The sequence below is a fragment of the Microtus oregoni genome, unplaced genomic scaffold (assembly GCF_018167655.1).
Source record: "Microtus oregoni isolate MIOR12 unplaced genomic scaffold, Mior012 000035F_ref0000213, whole genome shotgun sequence".
Lineage (NCBI taxonomy): Eukaryota > Metazoa > Chordata > Mammalia > Rodentia > Cricetidae > Microtus > Microtus oregoni.
The window spans coordinates 1017268-1029692 of NW_024543094.1; the positions used below are offsets into that span (position 1 = coordinate 1017268).

The 12425-nt window shown below is 36.3% G+C and overlaps 1 protein-coding gene across 4 annotated transcripts in view; it reads left to right on the forward strand.

The window, feature by feature from the left end:
* The window catches only part of Cdk13 (cyclin dependent kinase 13), a 92686-nt gene that overhangs the window by 21042 nt on the left and 59219 nt on the right, over positions 1-12425 (forward strand). For all 4 annotated transcript variants that reach the window (XM_041630581.1, XM_041630583.1, XM_041630582.1 and 1 more), the window contains exon 2: positions 8343-9002. In XM_041630581.1, the coding sequence (XP_041486515.1) occupies positions 8343-9002 (660 nt within the window). The remainder of the gene's footprint in view (positions 1-8342; positions 9003-12425) is intronic.

A 12425-nucleotide genomic window follows, 5' to 3' on the forward strand; every position in this document is an offset into this window, starting at 1 on the left:
ATTGACTAAGAATGTAGAAACAAACGGTTGACTCTTATTTATTGGTTTCTGTATTTTTAGTGTATTCTAGGATTTTTGTTTGTTTGATTTTTTTTTTTTTCCAGACAGGGTTTCCTCTGTGTAGCTTTGCAGCTTGTCCTGGAACTTACTCTGTAGAACAGGCTAGCCTTGAACTCACAGGGATCTGACGCTGGGATTAAAGGCCTGCCCAGCAAGACTTCCTTCTCTATTCCTAATGGTGAAAGGAAAACATTTAGTCTTCTTCAACAGAGTATTTAGTTATAAATTCTGTTTTTTGTTTTTGTTTTTTAAAGCTGATTCTGGAGTGCCTTGTAGTAGATGACAAATGTTCTGATTTCAGCAAATGGACAGATAACAGAGAACAAAGGTTAGCCTGATTTCTGAAAACTAGTTAAGAACTAAGTAAATGTGAAGGTGAAAGAGTTCAGTATGGTAACAGAAAGTGGCACCAGGCTTTGGATTGGGTGAGTTCGCTTGATTATTGATTCTACCTGAGTAGCAAGTTTCTTGGCATTCTGTCTTGGTTTCCCCATCTTTCTCTGTATTTTCATTGTTGTGAAGGCAGAGAAAGTCAAATGATTTTTTTTTGAAGACTGATGTTCATTGTGTTCATTTGACAAAGAATTGCTATCCAAATGGCATTAAGCTATCAAGTGTAGTGTGATTAAATAAAATTGACTTAGATTATATTATGCTCTTCAAAGAAGCTATAGTCTAATAGGTAATGTGGTAAATGCCTAAAATAAAAGGTTGAGAATGATGATTTGGTCAGAAGAATGGTGCCAATAAGTCACTATTGCGTCTTGGAGTTGTTATGAAGAAAAGGCTTTAGGACTATCCTTGAAAATTAGGAAGGATTCACTATAAAAGATGGAGAATGTTCTCCATAGGTAATGAAAACACAGTATAGCATTGGTCTCATGTAGTAGTTGTTAGGTATATTAGTTTTGTTTCTGGTACTGTGATAAAAATACCTTGACAAGAAAAAACCTTTGTGGGGGAAAGGATTTATTTTGGTTTACGGTTCCGGAGCTATATAGTATTGTTATGTTGGGCAGAAATGGCAACATCAGGTGTGAGACTGTTCAGTCACATTTTATTCATAAACAGGAAGCAGAGAAAACAAAAAGTAGGGCCAGGCTGTAAAACCTGAGCGTCTGCCTCTAGTGATGGACTTACTTAAGCAAGGTTACACTTAAAGTTTTTATAACTTTCCCAAACTGAGCCACCAGCTGGTGACCAAATGTTCAAATACATGCCATGCTTCGAGGAACATTTTACATTCAAACCACAACAGTAGGGAAAGCTAGATTAGGACCATTCATTAGGAGCATCATCAGTAGTGTTCTTACTATATAAATATTAGTGAGCATCTGGAATTGGCCAGGTTTGTATTCAGAGTCAAAGCTTTGAAGATATTGTCTCTCAGTTTAGTTGGGTAGGGCAATTAAGTTATTTTTATTATGAGATAAGACAATGTGGGAGGATTATGGGACAAAGATTATTTCTAGTTCTGTTATATTAAAAGGTTGTTTTTGTTGGTGTGTGTGTGAGTGAGTGTGTGTGTGTGTGTATGTGTATGATTCATGTATCCTAGACTGGTCTGGAGCTTGCTATGTAGCCTTAAACTTGACCTGATCTTCCTACCTTCAACTTGTGAGTGCAGGGATTATAGTTGTGCCCCCAACATGCCTGGTTTATGTTGTGTAGGTGATTGAACTCAGGGCTTCATGCATGCTAGTTAAGAATCAATTGAGCTATATCCCCAGTTTCAGTAAAGGCAAATTTTGGATAGGTGGTAAGCATTGTACTAAAACATTGTATCCCTTGTTAGGCAGATGCAGGAGATGATTAGAGGAATGTGGGGCTAAAGAAATGCATGTACTTTTCACTTTTACATAAGGAATTAAATGTTGACTTAGTACTTAATATTGTCATGTAGAGAGCTCTTCAGTGTTTTTCAGAGTTGATTAATATTCTTGTTTTATGATGGTCAATGCCTAGAGTGCCTCTTTGCATAAATACATGTTATAAAGTGTCAGAGCAGTTTTGGGCTATTTTAGAAATTGATGTGAATCGTGTCCTGATCTCATGCCAGAATTGATCTGATGATTTTTGCTGTTGTTTTTGTTTTAAAGAAACTCAGCAGTTCAAACAGCAGTTTTAAAATTAAAATATTTTAGCGCAATACATTTCAAAGATATTTACTAACTTGTTATTTATGTGCTAAGAAGAGACAGCAGGAAGCTAAGAAAATACCTATTGTTTTATAAAATTATAAAACTGTATAGTAAAACATTGTGGTTTATACCCTACAGTAGTCTCAAATCTGAGCTCTGAGGTTTTTCAGGCAACATTCATTGGCATGGCATAGTGTGAACACATGTCCAATGAAAAGGGTGTATGTTGCCTGGCGGTGGTGGCGAACACCTTTAATCTAGCACTCGGGAGGCAGAGGCAGGTGGATCTCTGTGAGTTTGAGGCCAGCCTGGTCTACAAGAACTAGTTCCAGGACAGGAACCAAAAGCTACAGAGAAACCCTGTCTCGAAAATCCAAAAAAAGAAAAAAAAAAAAAGAGTGCATGTTGTATGCTCAGAACCAAGATTCTGCAATGAAGCTGCACAATAACACTGCCAGAAACTTCTCTTATCTGTTACATTTAAGTTTGAGTTAACTTCTGGTTATTGTACCTTCAGAAACTGCAATTCACATGTTAAAAAACTGTGGTCTAAGTTATTATGTATCTTAGTCACTGTTGTATTGTTAAGTGACACTGTGACCAAGACAGTTCTTATAAAAAGCATTTAACTGTGTACTTGCTTACAGTTCAGAGGTTATCCACTGTCATGGTGGGGAGCATGGGGCATGTAAGCAATAGCTTAGAGTTCTACATTCTGATCCGTAGGCGGTGTTGGGGGGGGACAACTGATTACCTGCCTGTGCCTGGCATAGGCTTTTGAAACCTCAAAGCACACTCTTAGTAGCACATTTCCTCCAACAAGGCCACACCTCCTAATCTTTTCAAATAGTGCCACTCCCTGTTGACTATTCAAATAATGAGCCTATGGGGTTCATTCGTATTTAGACACTTAGACCACCACAGTTTGTAGGTATAAATTATATTCGGTGTGAGAATAAATATGGTACAGAAGAACTTTAAAAGACAGAAGCTGCCAGCCTATATAGTCAGGAAAAAAGTAGGGAAACTGAAATGTTAGGGAGTATTTTTAAGAATATACTTAATATTGTCATTATAGACATTGAGTTTTTGTTCTAGTTTTATAAAGCATGTTTATTTTCTAGTTAATATCAGTGAGTATATGAGTTTATGGGCACAGGAGATTGACTTGCAGGAAAGATAAAATAGCAATATACTAGCACTTGATCTTTTGATTCACCTATCTGCTATTTTTTTTACAAATATTTTTGTGTGTTTAAGACCATAGGTACCAGAAAGGAGATGAGAAACATCATTTTTGACATGCTTACAGGTTGTGCCATTTGGGGTCAACACCCTGTAAAATAAGGTTCCAGAGCATGGTTCATCACAGAGGGGTTAATTTTAGATAGCAATGAAGTAGAATGTTTGTGTGGGAGAAGATATGCCTGATAAATTTTGGAACTGGATGGTGAGCTTTAAGAATGTTGAGAAGGTTTGTAGAAGAAAAGGAATGTGAAGGATTTGGGACATGTCAAAAAAAATCATTGAATAGCAAGGAAGATTGGTTTGGTTATGCTGTTTACAGAGAGAATATATCAATTGAACAGGTTAGATTAAGAGAGAAGTGGTGGGATGAAAGAGAAAAGTGGTTTTGAGGAAAAAAGAGGAGTATGGTAGACTATGTAAGACCCTCTAAGATACCCATGTTATACTCTCTGGAATGTGTATATAAAGTATGTTGTGGCAAAATACGATTAAAATGTACTACCTAGGTAGTTCCTGTTTGGCAAGGAGGTTTATGGAAAGGTGACTGTGGGATTGAGTTAGAAATGCCATATGCTAATACATACAGGAAGGAAGTGATGGAAGCAGAAGCCTGAATGATGGATGCCTTGAGTTAAGTGAAACTGGGAAAGGTAAGAAAACATATTACTTCGAGATTTGAGTGGAGATAGGTGGTTTAAGTTTTCAAAACTCACTGGATTTCTGTGTCTAGAACTGTGAGGTAATTTGTGTTGCTTTGGTCTAGTTTGTTAACAGCAACAGTAGGGAAATATTCAGAGGGTATGGCTATACAAGGCAATGTAGAGTAGTAAGTAAGATAAGGTGCTTGCTAAGATAGCATGTTTTTACCAGGAAATGAAATTTGTAGCATGGTTAAACAAATAGAGAATAGTAAAATTAAAAACAGAATGTTAAGAGGATCAAATATTAAGAGAATGATGTATGTACTTCCTAAATCTTAATTTTAGACGGTGCTGGATCTGATGTATTCAGTAGTCTAATAGATTAGATAGATAGGGTAGATTTTAAATGAGGTACATTTAAGAAACTCCCACCATTCTGTTGTAAATAATTAGTAGAGTGCATACAACAGTGCGTAATAAAGTACATAGAAACATCATTTGTTGTTCTTTGAATATTTTTTGAGACAGTATCTCATTATGTAGCCCTGCCTAATCTAGAACTCACTATGTAGACCAGTCTGACCTCAGACACGCAAAGATTTTTTTCCTGCTTCTGCCTCTCGAGAGCTGGGATTAAAGGTGTGTCTCCTGGCTAGCCATTTAAAGTTTTAACTAAGAAATGCTTGAAAGAGACCTTTTAAAAATATGAATAATAATTTAAAAATCTCAATAATACATTTAAGACAAAAATGCAGGGGTCTTTTTAGTGAAATTTGCTAATCTGCTTAGCATAAAAATTTCCACTCTTATTTTCCTGCAAATGCCATGATTTCATTTTTGTTTATTGTTGGAGGAGGGCCGCTTGTTGGTTCCCGTCCCTTTGGTTAGCCTAGACCCAAAATAATCACACAGAAACTGTATTAATTAAAACATTGTTTGGCCCATTAGCTCTAACTTCTTACTGGCTAATTCTTACGTCTTAATTTAGCCCATTTCTAGTAATCTGCACCACCACGAGTTTGTGGCCTACCAGGTAAGTTTCAGCACTTTGTCTCCAGCGATGATTCCATGGCTTCTTTCTGACTCTGTCCTCCTTTCTCCCAGCATTCAGCTTAGTTTTCCCCGCCTAGCTAAATTCTGCCCTGCTATAGGTCCAGAGCAGTTTCTTTATTCATTAATGGTAATCACAACATACAGAAGGAAATCCCACATTAGTTTATGGCTCAATAAGGTTCCATTGTGTGTATGTACTGTGCTGTTTTTTAACCCATTCATATGTTGATAGACATCTTAAGTTGATTCTATTTCCTAACTATTGTGACCAGTGCAACAATAAATACGAATGTGAAAAAGACACATTTTGAAAAAAATAATACTTAGCATGGTAATTTTCAGTTTGATAATCATTTTCATACCTCTTGAGGATTTTAAACAAGCTTTTAAAGTAAATGTTACTGTGAGAATTCCTTGAGGACGTAAGATAAATAAGGCAAAAAAAGTAGGCTAAGAAGTGTTGAGGGTAATGGCAATTGTATTGGATATTGATTATGTGAGCTTCTGTGTTTTCTTTCACCCCAGGAAGTTGCATTGGCAAATGATGCTCAATGGTGGATTGGATAATCTTTCAGCAAAAATAATTTAGGTAGCTAAAAATTGATTATTTTGGTTTTAAGACTTGGCATACCTAGTGAAAGTTTTAGAAAAAATGAAATCTAATTTAGATGACTGAGGAGACTTTAAAAAGAAACCACAACGGTGATGCAGATTAAGGGAGCTCACAAAGAATGCTAAGTCTTCACTAAGAGCAAATCCTGAAATGACAAGAATACAGTGAGTGCTGTTGGAGCTGTGGGAAAGAGCTATGATGGCAAAGGGGACAAAGCTGCCTGAATTTGTGAGAGTTCACCAAGTACATTGCTCAGAACTGGATTCTTGCAGAGTCTCTGTGATATAGTTGGAATGACCAGGATACCATGCTCTCTCCCTTTACGGTAGTGATTCTTAACCCGTGGGTCTCAGCCCCTTTGCCAAACTTCTGCTCCAAAAATATTTACATTACAGTTCATAACAGTCTCAAAATTATAGTTATGAAGTAGCAACAAAAATATTTTTATGGTTGGAGGTCATCCCATCATCCCAACATGAGGAACTGCATTAAAGGGTTGCAGCATTAGAAAGAAAACCACGTTGAGAACCACTGCTTTAAGGGACACTTAACTAGCCTAGCTAATTAGTAGTGAGCTCTAGCCTGTTTGAGTTGCAATTCTGATTTTACTTAAATTGTATAAATCTAAGTAAATTTGGAAAAGTTCTTAAAAGCATAAGATAATCTCTTAGTTTTTTAAAAGAGTTCTTAAAATTTTTGTTTGTAAATATTGTGTGGGGGCGGTATGTGCAAATGAGTGCAGTGCCCATTGAGATCAGAAGGGGGCTTTGGATCTCCTGGAGCCAGGTGCCTGACCTTGGTGCTGAACCTTTGAGAACACTACCTGCTCTTAATTTCCACCGCCCCGTGCCATCTTTTTTAGCTCCTAAAGAGATCTTTAACTTACTTAAAACCAGCAATGAGCCGGGCAGGGTTAGCACATGTCTTTAACCCCAGCACTCGAGAAGCAGAGAGACAGGGGGATCTTTGTGATTTGAAGCCAGCCTGGTCTACAGATGAGTGCCACCACAGCCAAGGCTACACAGAGAAACCCTGTCTCAAAAAACCACAAAGCAGAAAAACAAACAAGCAGTGAATAGTTAACGTGTTCACTGTAAATTCAACAGATAGAACTATCATAAAAACCCATTTTAATTGTTTACTTAGTTATGTGTTTGTGTGCGTGCGTGCATGCTTACTTGCGTGTGTACATTGAGGTCAAGATAAATTGCAGAAATTGGTTCTCTTATGGGTCCTTGGGGGCTAGAACTCTTGGTATTTAGATTTGGTGACAAATGCTTTAACACCAAGTTGTCTTGTCCAAGAAAAAAATTAAGAAATTTTATTCATAAGAAAGAATTTTAGTAAGATTGTTATAGTGTAACTTGTTATAGGTTTAAAGATGCGTTTCTTTCTCACCCTCACAGCTATACCTGAAACATTAGCAAAATGGTAAGGTTTTTGGAAATGTTGGCAAAACTATTACTTAAAAATCATCTACATTTGAGTTTTGTTTTTTATATTAAATTTTAGGTTATCAGACTGTTAGCTGTAAATAGTAAATGTATCATTGGAGTTTACTAGCAACTTAGCAGAGTCTGAGAATGTATTACATACAATTTTTGTGTCTGTATTAAATAGGTAACCCAAGTCATGGTCCTAGGAAATACATTGTAGAAAAATTGCTTTATAAAAGTCTCTTATTACCTGTGATGAGAATGCCATCTCTTTGCTTTCTTTCTCTTGCTGTTCATTGGTATCTATCTGATCAGGGGATACACATATGACTTACATATGTTTTGTCTGGAGCTCAATCATCTGAAGGGAGAAGAAACAATCAAAATGTAGCCAAGTTTCCTAATATAGCATTTGCTTCCTATATAAAATTATGCAGGTTATTTTACAATCTTTCTTTGATTTAGTTAAGTGTTTTCACTTATTTTAGTGAATAATTGTAAAATTGTATCTTTATTTCAATAATTGGTATGTACAGCTGCTTAATGAATTAGAATATTTTAAAGGCTTATTTTTATTATTCAGAAATAATTGCATATATTTTTATGTAAGGCATGGGGCTTGTATGCAATGATAGCTCAATGCTGAAACAAACTAGGTCTTATTTCTACATTTTGAAAGAATTTGGGAGGGGAACTTAGAAGACGAGTAATAGGGAATTCTGAAGTATCAAAAATAGGACTCATGGTGGTAAAGAAACACAATTTATTTCTACCAGAAACTGTGACTGAGGGAGGAGGGTAGAAGACTTATCTGCTGCTGTCTTTGTTTGATACTTACTGCCTATTCCTCCTCTCTGACTTAGCAGTGATGGCCTGCTGCTGCCCTAATTGTTATTTTTCTTATGAAGTTTTTTTATTGTTTTGTTTTAAATTTAGCCTTATCTTTGAGCATTCATAGGTCAGAGCAAAAGAAGAATATTTTAAAGAAAATTGCCCTCTGGTATTTTACTTGGAAATAACAACAAAACCTTTCAGAGATGGTGTATTATTATTTTGAAATTAAGTAAATTTGTTTCACTTCAGATATTCAAATTAGCACTCTATAAAATTTAATTTGGTTACTGACTAAATATTAACTATTTTTCACCAGACGGTCTGCCAAATCTCGAAGCAGAAGCCCATATTCATCTAGGCACTCAAGATCTCGTAGCAGGCACAGATTGTCTAGATCTAGAAGTCGTCACTCAAGCATTTCTCCTAGTACACTAACTCTCAAGAGTAGCCTGGCAGCTGAATTGAACAAGAATAAAAAGGCACGAGCTGCAGAGGCAGCAAGAGCTGCAGAGGCAGCTAAGGCTGCAGAGGCAGCTAAGGCTGCTGAGGCAGCTGCCAAAGCTGCAAAAGCCTCAAATGCATCTACCCCTACGAAGGGGAGCACAGAAACTGGTGCCAGTGCCCCACAAACAAACCACGTGAAGGATGTGAAGAAACTGAAAACTGAACATGCACCTTCGCCCTCAAGTGCTGGGACTGCCAAAAGTGACAAAGTAAAGACAAAGCCACCCCTTCAAGTAACAAAGGTAGACAATAACTTGATTGTAGATAAAACCTCCAAGAAAACAGTTGTTGGGAAGGAAAGTAAAGCTGCTGCTACAAAGGAAGAACCAGTGTCTGCTACTAAAGAGAAAACTAAGCCACTCACACCAAGCGTAGGCGCTAAGGAGAAGGAGCAACATGTGGCTTTAGTGACCTCTACATTACCCCCGTTACCTTTGCCTCCCATGCTGCCTGAAGATAAAGATACTGATAGGTAAGTGCAAACATTTGAAATTTGTCAGTAACTATTTCAAAAAAAAAAAAGAAACTTTAAACTGAGAAATATGATTTAACTCTGGATTATCCTTCCCCAAAGTTAGTATAAAAGCCTCATCTTGTTGGTTTTTGGGGAATGGGTGAGTAGAGAGGATGAGCTGGCTTTGCACTATGTAGCTAGCCTTTGGCTGACCTGGAATTTACTGTATAGAGCCAGCTAGCCTCTTAGCTGAGGAACTCTCTCTGCCTGACTCCAGAGTGCTTAGGTTAAGGATGTGCACTACCGCATTCAGCTCCAGCTTTTTCAATCTACACTGTTTTATGCCTTTTCTCTTTCAGTGTTTACTTTTTTTTTTTGCTCCTTAAATGGATGTATATGTTTTTTGGACATGAAATTTTCTACTATTACTGCTACTATAGACATGACTGAGGTAGTCATTTCTTTCAGTGACTGACTTAAATACAAAGTGTATAAAAGGGAGACATTCTTTTCAGTGAAGTTTTAAGTTATTAAAATGTGAAAAAGAAAAATGGTTAGAAGTAATCACTTGGATCAGGCAGGAAATATTTTTATAGCCTTATTTGTTTTGTTAGAAGTACAATACACTACATGTGGAAGATCATAGCTGTTCATTGTCTTACGTTTTCAGTTTTTTTTGCTCTATTCCATGTTATATCCAACAATGAGAATATTTATCATGAAAAATTACAGATTAGTTATTTGAATTAGATGACCTGATAGAATGCTGTAAGCTAAAGTTCTGTGCATCTCAGATACTATCATTATTACTTTAGTATAAATCAGGACTGGGGGAAATGTACGCTATCTTAGGTTAATGATGTTTTCATTTTACAAAAGCAAAATGCATAATTATTATTCTACAGAGTTGCAAAGTATAATAGACCTCATGTTTTGTTTTGAAAAGGACTGTTGTTTAGGTTTTGGTAAGCAAAGAACTGTTGGCTTTCTCTTCCTCTTTTATAAGGGAGGAACCACTCCTCATCTCTCTGGCCCCTTTCACCAATTTTAGTGAGTTTCATGTTTAAAAGTTTTCTTTTTAGAAACCTGGTGTGGGTTTTTGTTGTTTGTTTTTGTGTTAAACAGGTTGAAATTGCCTTGTTGATGTAGAGAGATCGTCTTTTCTGATAATGTTTCTGGAAACCTGAATATGGAAGGTGTCTTTATTTACTTTATTTAAAGATAATTTTAAAGAAAAGTAATGGTCTACATAATCTCAGTAGCCATGTTTTTTTTTTTTTTGTTTTTTTTTTTTTTTTTTTTTTTGGTTTTTCGAGACAGGGTTTCTCTGTGGCTTTGGAGCCTGTCCTGGAACTAGCTCTGTAGACCAGGCTGGTCTCGAACTCACAGAGATCCGCCTACCTCTGCCTCCCGAGTGCTGGGATTAAAGGCGTGCACCACCATCGCCCGGCTTCAGTAGCCATGTTTTAAGGAGTACTTTCCACCTTTGCATTCTTTAAGTATGCCTCTACCCACTCCTAGTTAACTGTCATATTTACATTCTTAAATAAATCTCCAAAGATTGATTGTGCTTTTTGTGACTGTGATTTTGTAAATCTTTACTCTTGTTACTTTTATGTATTTGGGCATTTTATAAAGTTAAACAATAAAATTAGTATTTTAACTTTCTAGAGCAGTGGGTCTCAACCTTCCCAGTGTTGTGACCCTTTAATCCAGTTCCTCATGTTGTAATGACCCCAATCATAAAAAATATTTTTGTTGCTACTTCATAACTGTAATTTTGCTACTATTATGAAACATAATGTAAATTTCTTTGGTGGCCCCTATAAAAGGGTCATTTGACCTCCAAGGGGGTTGGGGCTCACAGGTTGAGAATGACCAGAGTCAACAAATGCTAGTATTTAATATATCTACTTTTATGCTTTTAATTTCCCTGTATAAGGAAAGTGTATGTGTATACACATCATTTTGAAAATAAGTGGTTGCCATAGTTTTCGGTTTACTCATATGTGCTGTTAATGTAACCTCAGATAATTACAGGTTATTATTTACCCTCATATGTTGAAAAGTCTGTCTTACCTCTGAATTTGTCTGATTGCTTTTCTCTAACCTTTTCATTTCCTATAAACTTAGAAATCATTTGGATCTTGGATAAGTTCAGAACAAATACTGGTTTTGGCTAGAATATTTAGGAGATGATCTTATGTACTTCTTACTGTATGAGGAACAAAATGTTAAACTGTGATGTGATAACTTGGTTAATTGACCAACCAACCTTAAAACCTCTGTGTAGAAGGTACAAATGTCTACTTTAGGATATATTTCTGTAGGATATATATTAGTCAATTTGAAGATCTGTTTTCCCTGAAACTGGGCATCCACAGTTTAGCACTCACTCATAAGACTGCTAATCATTACTATAATAGGAACTACAAATGATGATTTTTTAAAATTTGATCATTTCTCTTAATAGCTGTTAATAAAGCAAACATAAAAAAGGCAATTCCTCCTACTCCACCTAGTCCTCTTAATCAAATGGAACTTTTCTTTTTTCTACATTATAATCAGTTACAGTCATCGATCTGGGTTTGGCTGATAGGTACTCTTTTAAGCAAAATCCTTTCACCTTTTTCAATGGACTGGTGCCTCCTTGAGTCTTAGCCAAACAGAGTATGCCAGACTCTGAATCCTTCTCCCAGAACTGCAGTTAACTTCCCTCCCTCCCTCCCTCCCTTCCTCCCTCTGTCTTTATTGTTTTTATTGAGCTATACATTTTCTCCCCTCTCCCCTTCTGCCCTCTCCTGTGACCTCGACACTCCTCGAGTGACCTCGACACTCCTCGATTACTCAGAAGAGCTTGTCTTTTTCTTCTTCCTATGTAGATTCGTGTATGCTGTGACATTTGTGGTTCCTCCATACACGCCTCAATAAGCTAGAGATTATTTACAGTAACTAAACCAGTGTCTCCTATATTACTTATGTTTAGTTAGAGAACAAATACATGTTTCTACACAACTATTTACCGATATTATACCTGCTTATCTGAGCCCATATTGTTGATAAATAGGAATTTGCAAGTGAACACTGTGAAAATACATGTTATCTTCAAGGTCAGGGCCATTATTTTTGAGATGAAAAGAGTTTTTGTCTTTGTTGGGGTTAGTTTAGCATAGTTTTCTTTCCTTTCCAGCCTTTTCTCAGTGCAGCATCACAATTCTCTGTCTGTCATGCCTAACTACTTTGTTCTGGAAAATTAGAGAAGACATTCATAAGACATATGGAAAGACATATGTCATAAGACATATTGTTGTTTCCAATAATTTTTTATAAAATTAGGAAAAACAAAAACTCTGGTCTGAATATTTATGTAAATTCTCTGATTTAAAAATATTGACAGTTAATTTTTTTTACAATACACTGGATAAACTGAATTATACTTTC